The following is a 15292-nucleotide window of genomic DNA, read 5'->3' as shown; positions in this document are numbered from 1 at the left end:
GTCTCTTCCAGCATTTCAGCAGAGGCTACACCAAGATTGTGACCATTGTCTACTTGGTCATTGTTTTCTGAGCGCTGACTCCAAACCCCTTGGGAATATGTAGATAACTGTGGCTTGACGAGGGTGCTGATTTTGGGAAATTGGAGGTATGGGGGACTTGGTCCCCCTCAAAGAAATAAATGCCCATAAGGGTGGTTAAGTTGCAAGCAGTCCCCCTTTTCCTAAAAGTGTTTAAGCCCTCCTACTCGGACAATACCACAGTTTATTTCATCAACAGGCAGAGTGTTGTTTGTGGACCTTGTGTTTAGAGGGGTTGCATTTGTGCCAATAGTCTGTACTGTAGGGCATGTTTCTGCTGGCGGACCATCTGGTGCATGCTCTGAATGTGAAGGCGGACACCTTGAGTCACCTATTGTAGGAAGTTGGCTCTTTATTTGGTATATCAATAATCTGATATACTGTGTAAAGTGTCTGGGGGTTCCCTTATGAGTGGACATGGGCTTGCTTTGCAATCCCGAAGTTCTCTATTAGCGGGTAGAGTGAGGTCGAGCAGATTTAGGCTTAACACAGAGGAGTGCAAGGCATTTGCAAATGCATACAATGATCAATAAATGACACACACGACTTAAGGTGATCCACACCAATTTATAAAAAAAAGCAAGTATCTTTATATATGTTTAGGCATCATAGAAAACTTGTTCAGGCGAATTACGTTTTTAAATATAAATTCTTTTCACTTTAAAAAGTGCCCACAGTGCAATTTTGGAGTTCGGCAATGTTATCCTATGGAAGCATACAGGTAGAGTACAGCGACTTACAAGACCAATCTCCAGGAGTTAAGGAGTGGTGGGCAAGGTCCAAGACAGAACACCAGCAGCGGCACAGGGTGCAAAACAGCATCATGAGCCCAATATATTTCGATGGAGATCAGTCGCAGCATAAAGAGGCTACAGGCTCTGTTTAGGAGGCCAGTTGGGCTGAGCCTGCAAGTGGGTTCAGGCCTTGCAACGCTCAGGGACGGTGGGACACCTTTGGTCCTCTACTTCCAGGCACAGGGACCACAGTTGCAGAGGTGTCCTTAGGCATCTTATTTCTCCTTATCGGAGCAGTAACTGGTGATGAGGCCTGCGTGTAGAGGCTGCAGGCCATGTCTGGGAGTCTCGGAGGTGTGATACACGATGGAATCGAGCTCTGGAGGGCTGGGGGACCTTGTTGATAGCGGTGGCCCACTTCAACCTTGGCCGGAGGCAACTGGTGCATTGGTGACTTCGGGTGTCTGGTTTTGACGGTTCCAGATCAGAGTCTTCTCTTTTGGAGCTTCTTCAGAAAAAGTCAGCTGTTCACAGGAAGTCTTGAGTCTTTTTCGAAGGCAGGCAGTCCTCCCAGGTTTCTGGGGTCAAAAGCTGCAGGACTAGTCGACTTTAGCGCAGTTTTCTATGAAGGATGCAGACAGGCTCTCCATGCCACTGGAATCAAGCTATCCTGGCTGATGAGGGCTGAAAACCTGAAACCGGTCCTAGGATGCTTGTTTCCAGTCCAGGGAGGACCTGGCCTGGCAGTTTGGGCTCAACTGTTCCCATGGGGCACATGGTCAAGGCTGATTTGCATATGGCTGGGTCCAAACTGGAATGGCATGGTGAGCAAAAAAATGATGGATTTAGGCCAGATCTCAGTACTGGGGTGAATGTATGACATTGTTCTGCATTCTGTCCATCAATTGTTCTTTTTGCATTTGTCACCCTGAGTGGTACGGGTATGCTCAGACGTGGGTACCGTGCTCTCCCTGCCACTGGAATAAAGCTATCCTGGCTGATGAGGGCTGAAAGCCCAAAACCTGTCCTAGGATGCTTGTTTCCAGTCCATGGAGGACCTGGCCTTGCAGTTCGGGCTGGACTGATCCCATTGGGCGCAGGGTCAAGACTGATGTGCCTATGGCTGGGTCCAAACTGGAATGGCATGGTGAGCAAAAAAACGATGGATTTAGGCCCAGATCTCTGTACTGGGGTGAATGTATGACATTTTTCTGCATTCTGTCCATCAATTGTTCTTTTTGTGGATGCAGACAGTCCAGCAGGGTTTATTTTATTTATTTTATGTATTTCAAAGGTTTTATATAGCGCTACTGGACCCAAGAGTATCAGAGCGCTTTACAAGGCGGGTGAAACAAAAATGAGAAACTTAAAAATTAAGCGAGAACAAGTTATAAAATGATAGTGCATTCAGCAGGGCTAATGGGGCAAAGAAACATAGAGATAAAAATTAAGATGGAAATGGATAATGAAAGTTAGGAGAGAGGGGGAGTAAGCATATGAAGGCATTGTGAGGGGGAGGGAAGAGGAGTGCATAAGAGAAGAGAGAGGAGTGAACATGTACAGTGTCAGAAACATTAGATACCCCAATACTTGGAACATGTACAATACTTGTTGAGAAGAAGTATTTTTACTTCTTTTTTTGAAGAGAGGGTAAGAGGGGTTGCAACGGATATTCTTTGGGAGAGAGTTCCAGATTGTAGGAGCGTTACCAGAGAACGCACGGGATTGGGACCAGGTCAGCTGCTTCTTTTCCCCTAGTCTACTTTAATGGCTCTTCGGTGTCCTCTCTTCGTAGGTCATCAGGATCTGTTTCTCTGATGCCAGGGACTCTCCTAAATACTGACTTTAGGGGCATTAGAGGACTGTAGGGTAATAGCCAATGGGCTACTGACCCTTGGGGTCACTACGCCCCGTGTATGACCACTTCCTGTGTTCCAGTTTCTAAGTGTGCCATCTCAAAGATCTCTACTTCTGATAAATCGTGTTCATCTCACAGTAGCCCACACAGGGATGATACTAGCTTGGAGGTGGCACGCCTAACATACTAACTAATTTTCCTGCCGGTCCGTGTGCCGAGAGTGCCCTGTAGGGGTCGGATTCCTCTCATGTGAGGGGGAGCCAGATTCGCGTTTAAAGGCTACAGCCCTTTGAGGCTTGCCACCCAAGAAAGGCTAATCAGCAGGTCATCCTGTGGGAGAGGTGTTACACCCTCTTCCCAGACAGGCTTTTTTTGGGGTCTCCTGAGGAGATCAGAACAGTGTCTTGGGTGGCTGGGTGGCAGGCTGACAGAGACCAGTCAGCAGCTACACCAGAGGCTGGTAGGTTTTCAGGGGATTACCTCAAAGGTGCAATCCAACACTGTAATCAGTGTGGGTTTACCAATGCACATTTGATTGATACCAAGCATCTCTAGCTTCAGTGAAGCAATCATGTTGCTGGGGAGCTCGTTTTCACCAGTGTCCAGCACATGCTTTAAAATGGCTTCCTGGTTACTTGGACTGGCAGTAATAGGACTGACCAGCACAGGGGCATATCTGCTCATGCAGGTATGCCCTCTCATGCAATATTTAGCACCCTGCCTTAGGGCTGTCAGGCTTGCTGCAGGGGTAACTTACAAATATTACATGCAGTGGTAACTTACAAATATTACATGCAGTGGTAGGGGGCATGGCACACATATGTGACTTGTTGTATTTTCACTTTTGTCTGCACCAAGACAAGCAGCATGCAATGGCAGCCCTGCTTGTGCTTGGTGAAGGGCATCTTAGGGTGGCCCTATTCTTGCTGCTGCCCTCAGGGACCCTCTTTAGTACCTCAGGCCCTAGGTACCAGGGTTACAATTTACTAGGGATTTACAGAGGGTGCTAAAGGTTTTGCCAATTGGGGGAAGCAACTGCACAGTTTTGGGAAAGAGCACTGGGGACCTGGTTAGCAGGAACCCAGTGCATTCAATCGAAATCAGTTACGAGGCACGAAGTGGGGGTGACCATGTCGAAAAGGGGTCTTTCCTACACCTATCCATGGGGGATCCTCAGTGGGATCGCCATTGCCAAGTGACTAAAGGGATCCTCTGTTTGGAATGTTCTGATGTGGGTCCCTTTGTCACACCTAAGAACTCTGTTATGCAACTGGCTCTTTCCTCTGTCTTACCCTGGGGAGACATAGTTGAGCATAGGGCCTACTGCTTTCCCTCCAATTCCTCTGCCTTCAAAGGTGCATAAATGTGCATGATCATCCCTAACTGATTATTGTCCCAGTTTGGGGGAGAAGTGTTTGGTGCACCAATCTTTCGGAACTTTCCACTCTGCATCCCTTTTTCCTCCCCCATAGAATATAAATACTCAGCATACTGGTTGAACCCTTAAACTCATCCCCTGATACTTTATCTACATGTGTGGAGAATTGGAGACCTTCTGTCATTTCAGCAACCGGAAAAAACCCAACCAAGTTCGTCCATGCAGACTGCTAGGCTAAGTTTGTTTCTTGGTGCAAGTATACAGGCTAAAAGTCTTTCGAGACTCTCCTATTTGACGTTCTGCTCTTTGTGCTTTCACCTACTCTGCAAGGATTGGCAGGCCTTAACGTTAACAAGTATTTCGCTCTGTATCTTTTTTTGTATGTTCCTGATGCCCCATCCTAGTTCAGGTCTCCTTTTGTAGCATGGGTTTTAAAAGACTTGTTATACATATTTGCAGCCACTGCCTTTGTTGTTAAACAGTGTTTTTTAAATTTAGCATATTCCTTTCTCTTAGCAGCTGCAGTAGAACCAGCACACAGTTGTTCTCTTCACCTAGCTCTTAAGACTGTATTCCTGGTGGCAATCACTTCGGCCAGTAGACAAGTCCAATCACCATTTATTGTTTTTCACTCAGACATTATGGTTCCATACTTGCCCATCCTTGCTACTGAAAGTTCTACTGCATTCCTCTAGGGTCATTCTATAACCCTTCCATTCTTCTTTTGACCTCCTTCCAAGGAAGAGTATTGGTTACACAGACAGACTGTAGGCATTTGCCTCCTTCTATATTCACCATAAAAGATAGCACTGAGAAGATAGCTAGTTTTTAGGTCTCGTGGCGTTTAACAGCGCGGAGCGCTGTGTCCGCCAGGAGACCTATTGTTAGCGAGTGTGCTTCCCAGGAGACAGCACCTGGCCGCGCGCATTTCCTCTCCAAGGAGGCGATTTGAGCGGGCCACGCGCACGCGCTCGCGCTCGCTGTGGCCAGCTGCTGTCTCCTGGGAAGCTGCAACACCACACACGCATGCGCATTCACACAGAAACACACACACCAGCGCCCACGCACATACATACAGACACCCCCCACAAACACATACACACACCCCCCACAAACACATACACACACGCGAGCACACACACACAAGTGCACCGAGACACCCCCCCCCTCCATTTGTACTTACCGGGCCAATCTCAGGGGGACTCCGCTCTCAGCACGCGGCAGGGGCAGGCACCAGGCATGTGCCTCGTGCCCCCTCCGCAGAGTTCACGCTGCGGCTCTTTAACACTTGCGCCACATCCTACTGGCTGCCCGGGGCTCTCCACCGCTCATAGGGAGCCCCGGGCCGCGAGACGCATTTACTACGCCTGCCTCCTCTTCCGGTCCGGACGCGGCCCCGCCCCCGTCACAGGCGACCTTGCCTGACTTCCGGTGCGGCCGCGGCGAGATTCCGGGGGCAGTGAGTTATTTTTTTAATGTTCTCAAGAAGCTTTTTTTGATATTGCACTGAATTCTTCAGCTGGATGTTGACGGTCGTCTAGAGTACAGGCATTGCACTAATTTAGCACTGTTTTCTGTACTATAGTTTTTTTCAGTTATATGGTCCTTCCAAGCCTATACTTGCTGCTCCATGGTGCTTTTAGTAGCAAGTTTTACTGAGTACTGGTACAGCTAACTCGTACCTATTGCTACTATTACCAAATAAAATGTGACCACTCTCTTTACCATCCTTATAAGGGTGGAAGGCTGAGAACCTTGCAACGGTTCGAATTTGTGACCTTCAGGTCACTGCATACAGAGGCGAGCTGTATTATTCAAACTGGCCTAACCTCAGCAAGAATGACAACTTTGCACATGTTCTAGCCCGTCTGCCCAGGCCATAGCACATCGCAGGAACTTCACATGGTATGATGAGCATGCAGGGAGTACGTTTTATTTTAAAATAGTCAACATGAGTGGGTAGTGAAGTGATTACGGAAGCAGTTGGGCAGAGTCTGACAGCGTTTCAAGCAAGAAGCGAGGTACGGTCAGCTTGCAGCACGGAGTAGAGTGACCTGGCAGCAAGGTGGCTAGGTTTGGGAACCCAGCACAGGTCGGTGGTTTGTTATAATGCTCCCGGGTAGTCCCCCCCCGCACCCCTCGTAGTCGTGCTCGCCGTACTCCCTGCCCTATTGCTGCCTCCAGCCCCGTATCCCCCCCCAACCCCCTCTCGAATGTTCGGAGAGGGAGCGGGTGACAAGCTGCCTCTGCTGCGGGGGTAGTAGAGTCCCGTATGAGCCTTGCAGGATTGCTGGATTGGGGGCCATTTGAGGCTAGTGATAGCGAGAAGGCAGGCATTAGGTTGCGGTCCTCTTGACGGTGGTGAAGAAGTGGCCGGAATCAGCAAGTGTGGTTTGCGCCACATCGAGGGACCAGCGCGCCCATATGCGTGTATTTGCTACTATGCATAGGCTCTCTCACAGTTAACTTCCTGAAAATAAAGGACACCTATAATTTGGAGCCATGTTTAGGTGAGATACAACCGGCCCTAGCCAGGAAACCCTATGTACAGTTTAGGCACGGTTCTCTCCCTCTGCGTGCATTTTTTATTTTTATTTTGTTGCTGTGCATGTTTAGCCGTACTGACATCTTTTTGTCTAACACGGCCTACTTTGCAGGGCTGGCATAACGGTGCATAGATGCTTATAGCAGCTACAGGCCGCCCGCTTGTCGCATTCTATCCAGTCTCAGCTCTGTCTTTGTGTTTGTACTTGGATTACTTTCCTGTGTCTGTCCGGGTATTTTTCCGTCTTGTTATAGCTCACATGACATATAGCAAAGCATATCCAGTGCATAGAAGGGTGCATTTTGAATGGATTTTTTGTGGGGTGATTACATGTGGAGGGTGTCGATGGGACCCAGGATCTGCACCGGGCTGTCTATAAGATAAAGGATTCACCCTCCCAGAATAAAAATAACTAGAATAGACCCTTTCAAACCCCTCAGAACACTTTTTTTTGGCCTACAATTTATTGACTTTTGTTGCAATTAGTGTTGCAATATTAAGCAATGCCAAAAGCTCAAAACTTAATTACTGCGAGACCTATTGCATTGCAAATGCTTGTTGTTTTAGGTTTCACTGGAGCTAAGAAAAGCTAAGTGGTGATCAAGAGTATTATTTAACACTGTTACCGTTCTGTTTTGTCCAAGAAAGACCCATTGAATGGCTCTAAAGCACATAATGCGAGGAGCGTGGCATCCTATACTGCACTTACCACAGGTGTACTATTGATTGATATTTGCTGAGCAGCCACCGGATCTCTGCATGCCTTTGCCAAAGATTACTTTCTGACAATTCAGCGCAAAGAGACCGATAATTCGTCAGTTCTGTTGCATGACATCCTTGGATTATTAACTGTACTCACTCACCTCACGCAGAGATATTGTATTGTGAATCATTGATACAGTGAGCAATCTGTATTATTAACTTAAAGTAACCATCTGTTCGTGTCATGTGTAGGTGTAGACACAGATGCAGTGCATACTTTTGCAATCTAGTGTTGAACTCAGACATGTAAATCTTGTTTTTCTAAGAAGTAATTAGAGTCTCCAGGTGTAGTGACTCTGCCCATGACTGGTAATGCACTTGGGCATTGACTCCATTATTAGAATGTATTGTCCCCGCTGTCTGCTTAGGCGGTGTTTCTACAGAGCGGTTGGTCGGCAGCTCTCTGTGTTTGTCGCCTGTCATTTTCAAACTATCTTCACACCTGCTGGAAAAGCAACCGATCTTTGCAGTCTCGTCATGACCTCAGTCAGGCTCGACGACTGGTATTTACTCAATGTCCCTTCGGGGCTTTTTTTAAACTCCAGCTTCTATTCTTGGGAATGCTGTATTGGTTATGGAAAGAACCCCTTTCCAATACTGCCCCAGGGTAGAGCGAAGTACCCGTGCACATGGTCTGTTACCGCCTTCATATCCAGGTGTCTGGCCTAGTCTACACGTCCATTTGCATCTGTTCGTGGCATGTAGTGCTGTAGATTCACATGCGCCCACCGTTCCTTCCCACAAGAAGCCTCAGGATGTTGTGGAGGACTTTTCTTTCTTGTTCTTCACATGGTCATCTTCTCTTTCTCTATGCTCTATTTTTCATCCTTACCCGCTGTTGGAAAAAACAATGTAATAATGGAGTCGATGCCCATGCGAATTACCAGTCACTATATCTCCTGACTCTAAAGACCTCTTCGCAGAAAAACAGTTTGCACCTTGTCAAGCCTAACAGATGGCACGAGTATACACATATGACACAGCATTACATGCCACAAACAGATGCTTATAAGGTAGTAACATTTTCCTTTCCTCTAATATGAAATGAAATGTCATAGAAAGCAGCCTTCAGACGTGCAAGAAACTTGGTCAGATATATTGCCAAATCAATTCTCTATCTATAAAAAAGTGATAGCTGTTGCTTTTTAAGTATAAATCAGTGCTTACTGTGAATCCTTTCCTTTCACTTTCTTTCTTAATTTGAATTGAACCAACTGTGTCACTGCTGAAAATCTTCCAATAGCATAAAGTTACAGGGCACTAAAATGCTTCTTGGAAAGAACAGACGAGAGGTGCAATGTATTCTACAAGTTAAATTAAGCAAGACCGAAAAAAGCTGAATGCCGACTTGTGTGAAAATGTGATGCAAGGTAGATGATGAAAGCAACCTGATCTTTCAGTTTGACACCTTTATTGGTTTTGTGATATTGGTCGACATCTAATATAGATAATGATTTTGCTATCACGTAACTACCTGGTTCACCGTTTTGCAAGATGTCATTCATCTTGATCTGCTAATAATCGCCCTGAAAATGTGCCGAAGTAGTAAGAGACCAAACAAGTTAACTGGCAATGTGTCTGTATGTTAGAACTAAAAGCAATAATGTTGAAGCCTGTTGAAATTTAAAGATTGCTATCTTTGTGGATAATTATAAGACCGAAATGGCCACTGACAGGCACAGATGTGAAATAAGAAGGCTCCTTTGTTGCATATACATGAATGGAACGTGAAAAGAATTTAATAGGCGTGGGTATTTAATTTTGAATGCATGAAACGAATTGTTCTTTTTCAGAGTACATTCCAAAGCTTCATTGTCAGTTTGGTAATCTGACTTCTGTGGAAACGTGCTGAGAAAAATGTATATTTGCAGGGACAATAAGCAACACTACTGCAGTAATATCTGAGAAATTGAATCTTTAAGTTTGTCAATTTTTAGCACAGCAGTAATTTGTAGACAAGTAATCTTTGGTAGAGTTACTTGTCATATTGGCTGATCAGGCTCCAGGTATAGGTTTGATGGTTCTCACACTCTGGTTGCTTTGTTTACGATTGGGCATGCTTTTCTTATTTTAATTGTATTTTTGCAGAGCTGGCATAACGGTGCATAGATGCTTATAGCAGCTACAGGCCGCCCGCTTGTCGCACTCTATCCAGTCTCAGCTCTGTCTTTGTGTTTGTACTTGGATTACTTTCCTGTGTCTGTCCGGGTATTTTTCCGTCTTGTTATAGCTCACGTGACCTATAGCAAAGCATATCCAGTGCATAAAGGAGTGTTTCACTGAACAATTGTGACGTGATAACATTTCTAAATTTGTTTTGTTTCTCAAGGTGGAGTATTTGGTGCAGCAGAATGTAATCCCACCATTCTGCAACTTGCTATCAGTCAAGGACTCACAGGTTGTACAGGTAGTCCTTGATGGCCTCAAGAATATCCTGCTGATGGCCAGTGATGAGGCAAGCACAATAGCTGAAATAATTGAAGAATGTGGAGGTAAGGATTTTTTAATTGCACAATACTTGCTGTAGTGATGCATTGTTAAAGAATGGGTGTGTATCCCTATTTCATGAAAACATCTTCACTAGTAGTACTTTGTGCCTTGGGCACATTAGAGTGTTTAATTGTATATTTGTATTAGGCCATCTAGTGTGAAATTATAATTACTTTAATGTGAGAGCCCATTTGTCCGCACTAAAAGTGCCTACTACACAATTGTGTCAGAAGTGAAAGTATTCAAAGTTAAATGATTTTCTGATGGATTCTTCTAAAGTCAGATTACATACTTTGTAAATATTCCCCAGACTTCAGACTGGATCTGGACAACTAAAAAGCAGTACTCTTGCATGCTGGCAGGTGGCATCATAGGTCTCCACATCGATGTTCCACTCTGTATTTGACAAACAGAGTATCATATCCATCTGATAGAGACGTCTAGCCGCAGATTCTTTAACTTAGAATATTCCCAGGCGTCAGACTGGATTGGGAAAACTTTCCGCACCAGCACCTCTGCGCGCCAGAGGCAGCGCCTCACGACTCCGCCCTGACGTCATCCACAAACATGACGTCACCGGAGCCCAATATGCCCCTGCCGGCCGCTGATGTCAGTTTCTCCTTTTCCGCTTCCCAGCGTGGATCCCGGAAAACCAGAAGTTCCTTGGCCTGGTTTTTAGGACTTTTCGACACCTTCGGTGTCGCTGGGACAGTGTGCAATGCCTTCGGATTTTAAGTCTTGTGAAGCCTGTGCGCGGCAGATGTCTGGCACTGACCCGCACCTCATCTGTATGTGTTGCCTCGGCATGCACCACGACTCAAAAGAGTGCGATGCCTGTCAGCGAATTAAGCCAAAGTCCCTGAGAGAACACAGTATGAAACTGCTGGCCGCACTGCTGTCTGGTCCAGCACCTTTGTGTCGTCTTTCCCCCCTCTGGTTCGGGCTCGTTCCAGGGGTCGTTCCCGTGAACGTCGCTCGACGGCAACACCAGCTGCAAGCACGGAGGTCGTCCTCTCATTCGCATACTGATGGAGCCTGCTCCTCTCGCTCTATGCCAGGTAAGGGCGCCCGGCAGTAGTTTCCGCCAAACCCACCCTTTTGGGGGGTTGATTCGACGCGTGCCCAAATGGAGGCGTATTCTATGGCACTTCAGATGTCCCCACCTGTCCCTGGAGCGCCTTCGAGTCCCAAACAGGTGGAGGACACTCATGTCGGGTCCTCGCCAGCGGATTGTTCCTCGGTGCCGGCTGTGTGCATTGGCTCCGGTTCCGGAGACAATACAACGCTGACGGGACACAGCCCAGTGGGTCTTCACAGTCACCCGTCCAGTCCACCCCGTCAGTCTTCGCATAGCCCTGAACGGCTTCCTGTGCTGACGTCTGAGGCAGCGCTGCCCCCGACGTCCGCTCAACGTCCGGTCCGCCCAAACGTGCACCTTTTGCTGTGGGATCGACGTCGGACGGTGTCCAGGTAGAGTTCCCTGTGGAGGTCGTCTACGTCCAGACGACTCTGCCCCGGCGTCCATCGACGCTGGTGCCGACACCTAAGCTTCCTCAAGAGGTTGCTGCAACCTCCACACGGTGTTGATTGACGCCGGTGCCGGCAACAATGCCTCTCCCTTGTCAAGAGTTTGACGCTTCTATGGATTCCCCGCGTCAGGGGCCCATGGTGCAAGTGCCTTGTGTTGCCTGGCCTTCGGGTCAGTCTCCAGCTTCTCCACTTTTGTTGTCGAGTTGACTGCTTAGTCTTCAACAGTCTCCTACCAACGGTTTATTATCGCCTAGCCGGATGGCAACTAAAGCTGGTGCTGCTTACGCACGTTCCATTCACAGGGCGGCTGCTATTCTGCTTTCAGATCCTTTACTGGATTTGCTCCATATGGAGCCTATAGATGTGGAGCCTTTGCTGCAATGTGGCGGCTCTTTATTTGACATTGTGCGTGGTACATGGGCAAGACCCTCTTCTGGTGACCCTGTTGATTGGGCTATTGCTTTTAGTCACCGTCCTGCTCTGGGTGATCCACTCTGCCTGTCCACTCACCCTACGGCTCAGGGACTTGTGGTTCAGGCGGCCTTTGCCTTGCAGTCTACATCCGCAGTGCATTTATTGCCTCCCACTAGGGAGTCTAGGTGGCTCGACGCGTGTGCTCGCCAGCTTTTTCTCTTTCCTTTCTTCGTGTGGTTCTAACGTCCACACGATGTGCTAAGGTGCCTTCCGGTATGCTTACATATCTTAGTGTCGCTCCTACTTTGACGCTTGGCTGGGTGCCCTTGGCCTTTAGCCGGTTGTAACAGACCGCTTATGTCTTGGCGTGTCTCCCTTTTACTACCGGCCTTCTGCCCATTGATTGGTCGCCTGCCCGTGTTTTCACATGCGTCTAGTTGCTGAAGCTTGAACACTGCTTCTTTCGCTACTCTACATACTGGGCAGGTATGCGCTATCTATCATACCGGTTGCCATCCCTCTGGGTTTTGCTTCCAGCGATGCATTGCATCTGGTGGATCTTTCAAACCCTAGGTCCAGTTCCACTTCTGGCAGTGTCATGAGATTCCTTTTAACTCCCGCATATCTAGTATGCGTTTCTTGTCCCATACCAGCATTTGCTGGGCAGGAGTCTGCCTTTGGCTTCCATTGTACCATGTATCTTGCAGGTGCAAGTTCAACAGTTTTTTCCACTGTTCTGCCTGGTTGCCAGTAATCGCCTTTTGCTTTGTCGACACTTCAGATCCTGCAGATCCCTCCGGACCTAGGCTTGGTTCATCTTCCCCTTTGAAGTTGTAAACTCTTGCTCCAGTATGCACATTGTAGCTCTGGGCTTTCCCTCTCTCAACCCGATATATACAAAAGGGGTTTTCGTGCTGTTCTTGTCGGCTTGTGGTGCCTTTCATTGTTCTCCGCTCTCTTCAGAGCTTCATGGTCTAGAAGTTAACTGTGCTGACATTACTGTCCCCACTGTGCCTCATCACATGCTTGATGGCACTGTTTTGGTCACATTATTTTCGGCCAAGTTCTCTCTGAAACTTGGTGGGGTTCAGTCGCAGAACCGCCTCCTCTACGGGTATGGCTTTGGTATCCATTCTAAGTTAAGGAATCTGCAGCTAGATTTCTCTATCAGATGTGCGAGTTACTTACCTTCGGTAACAATGTATCTGGTAGAGACATAGTCCAGCCACAGATTCCTTAACGCCCGCCCGTCCTCCCCGTTCTGTGAGGACCTCTTCAGGATGGGCTTTCTATACTCGCCCCTCTACGTGGCTTGCCCTTCGGCAGGGTGACATTTCTTTTCATTCAGTCAGTCAGTCAGTCAAATATCTTTATTCGGTTAATTAAAACCATAAAAGCAATACACAATTCATTTTTAAAAAATAAGAACTATACAAATAGATTAAAATTAGCAATTAGACAAACTATACACATGTTGCAGTTCCTAAAATGATTCATTAAAAGAGGTTTTTTTTAAAAGAAGTTTTTTTGTTATTAAAAATATGAATACAAAACAGGTTCACTATAAGAAAAGGACCAGAAAAAGACAAGCGCCTCCATGTCCCAATGATCCTTATCCGGTGTCCCAGAATAAAGTTGATAAAATGTCAACCAGGATGTATATTTGTCTGGGTAAGTCTTGCCTTATTCAATCGGGCAGCCGCCACCAAGAAACTGGCTACACCATATGTGACCTGCACAGTGTTCAACATTTGCAGGTGTAAAAGTGCAGGCCTTACTTGGACAAAATTAAGTTCCTTCAAAATGGGATATAAAAACTTTTTCCGGGGCTCCAGATAGTGTTCGCAAAACATCACAAAGTGGACTGTGTCCTGATTTGAGAAGCTATCACAAGTGCAAGGTGGGGTAATTTCAAGGGTCCCCCACTTTATGTTGGAACCCAGCACTAGATAGATAAGATTGAACCTAAATCTCAATAAAAGAAAACGATGGTATGGTTTTGTCACAAATGTTAGATAAGGTTCCATGGCAGAGGAGGTAGAAATTCGATATATGGTTCTCACCATGGGTTTGTTGAGTTCAACCTGTTCCCTATCTAACTCCAGCAAATTCCGGAGATGCAACTTAACCCACCCTACATCTTCTTTCTTGAGACCCTGTGGAGAAGAGTACATATCCGGGCGCCCTAGCTTCACGCATGCCGCTCTAACATACGCTAGCCAGGGAATACTGCCCGCCTTGTCCAGGGCCAAGCAGTCTTTGAGTATGAGATGGTTCAACGTGATCTCCTCGTTTGTCCAGGTTTTCACCCAGCATAGCAGGGGGGCCATTTTTAGAAGGTCAGTAATGTGGCCCAGGCCGACTTCACTATGGATGGAATATGTAGGCGATGACTTTGGGAGTGATAACAAAGTTCGAATAAAATTATTTTCTACAATTTGAATGCCTTGAGAAGGAGCATAGCCCCAGATGTCAGCCCCATAGGATGCAATAGCCAGGCACTTTGATTTGTAGATACGGATCATGGCCACCATGGGCCTAGAACCTAATTTTTTAGAAAAGCTCATGAGACCTGTAGTAGATCGTGCAACTACGTTGGCCTTCAATTTTAGTTGAGGTCCCCAGGATCCTTTTTCGTCAAAAGTGACGCCTAGATAACAAAAAAAAGGTACCCTAGAGATTTGTAATCCGTTACAACTAAAAGTTTTAATCTTCAGGCTTTTCCTACGTGTGCCCGTGACCATGACATGGGATTTTAGTGTATTGATCTTTAAATCTAAAGATTCCATGAATGATCCGAAATGGTCTAACAATTTTTGCAGACCAATGCCTGTACGGGCTATTAGGACGGCGTCATCCGCGTACAGGAGGACCGGGATAGGGGATCCTCCCATACGCGGGACGTCCATGGTGGCTAGATTGAGTGATTTACCCAGGGAGTTAATGTAGAGTGTGAATAGGAGAGGGGCCAGGATGCAACCCTGTCTGACCCCTCTCCCTGATCTAAATTTTTCAGTACATCTACCTTCCCTTGTAACCCTAACGGAGGCAAACAAATTCTGGTGGAGGTCATGTAAAAAATTCACCAAAGTAGTGTCCAAACCCAAATCCCGCAAAATAAGCCAAAGTTTAGAGCGATTAACCAAATCAAAAGCGGAGGATAAGTCCATAAACCCTAGATATAAATGCCCCTCCTTCACCACGGTGTATTTACTAATTATGAGGTGGAGGTTTAAGCATTGGTTCATGGTCCCCCTGTGAGCCCTAAAACCATACTGAAGGTCAGAGAGGACCCCACTCCCTTCAAGCCAATCCCCGAGTCTTTGTAGAATGACTCTGCCCAAGATTTTAACAGCAGAGTCAAGCAAGGAGATTGGCCTGTAGCAAGCCGGGTCCCCCCTGTTCCCCTTCTTAAAAATCGGAACAATTATAGAGGTGGACCAAGAAGAGGGAAAGCCTGCCGAAGGTATCGCATTAAAAACATTGGTCAATATTTTGGACCA

The 15292-nt window shown here is 46.8% G+C and overlaps 1 protein-coding gene across 2 annotated transcripts in view; it reads left to right on the top strand.

Moving 5' to 3' along the window:
• Positions 1 to 15292, top strand: part of KPNA3 (karyopherin subunit alpha 3) — an 802806-nt gene that overhangs the window by 669004 nt on the left and 118510 nt on the right. For both annotated transcript variants that reach the window (XM_078657369.1, XM_078657368.1), the window contains exon 15: positions 9685 to 9847. In XM_078657369.1, coding sequence (XP_078513495.1) covers positions 9685 to 9847 — 163 coding nt within the window. The remainder of the gene's footprint in view (positions 1 to 9684; positions 9848 to 15292) is intronic.

Source organism: Lissotriton helveticus, chromosome 8, assembly GCF_964261635.1.
Source record: "Lissotriton helveticus chromosome 8, aLisHel1.1, whole genome shotgun sequence".
Taxonomy (NCBI): Eukaryota; Metazoa; Chordata; class Amphibia; order Caudata; family Salamandridae; genus Lissotriton; species Lissotriton helveticus.
Note: the sequence above shows the minus strand (reverse complement) of the source record. Positions and strands in the feature narration are given on the sequence as shown.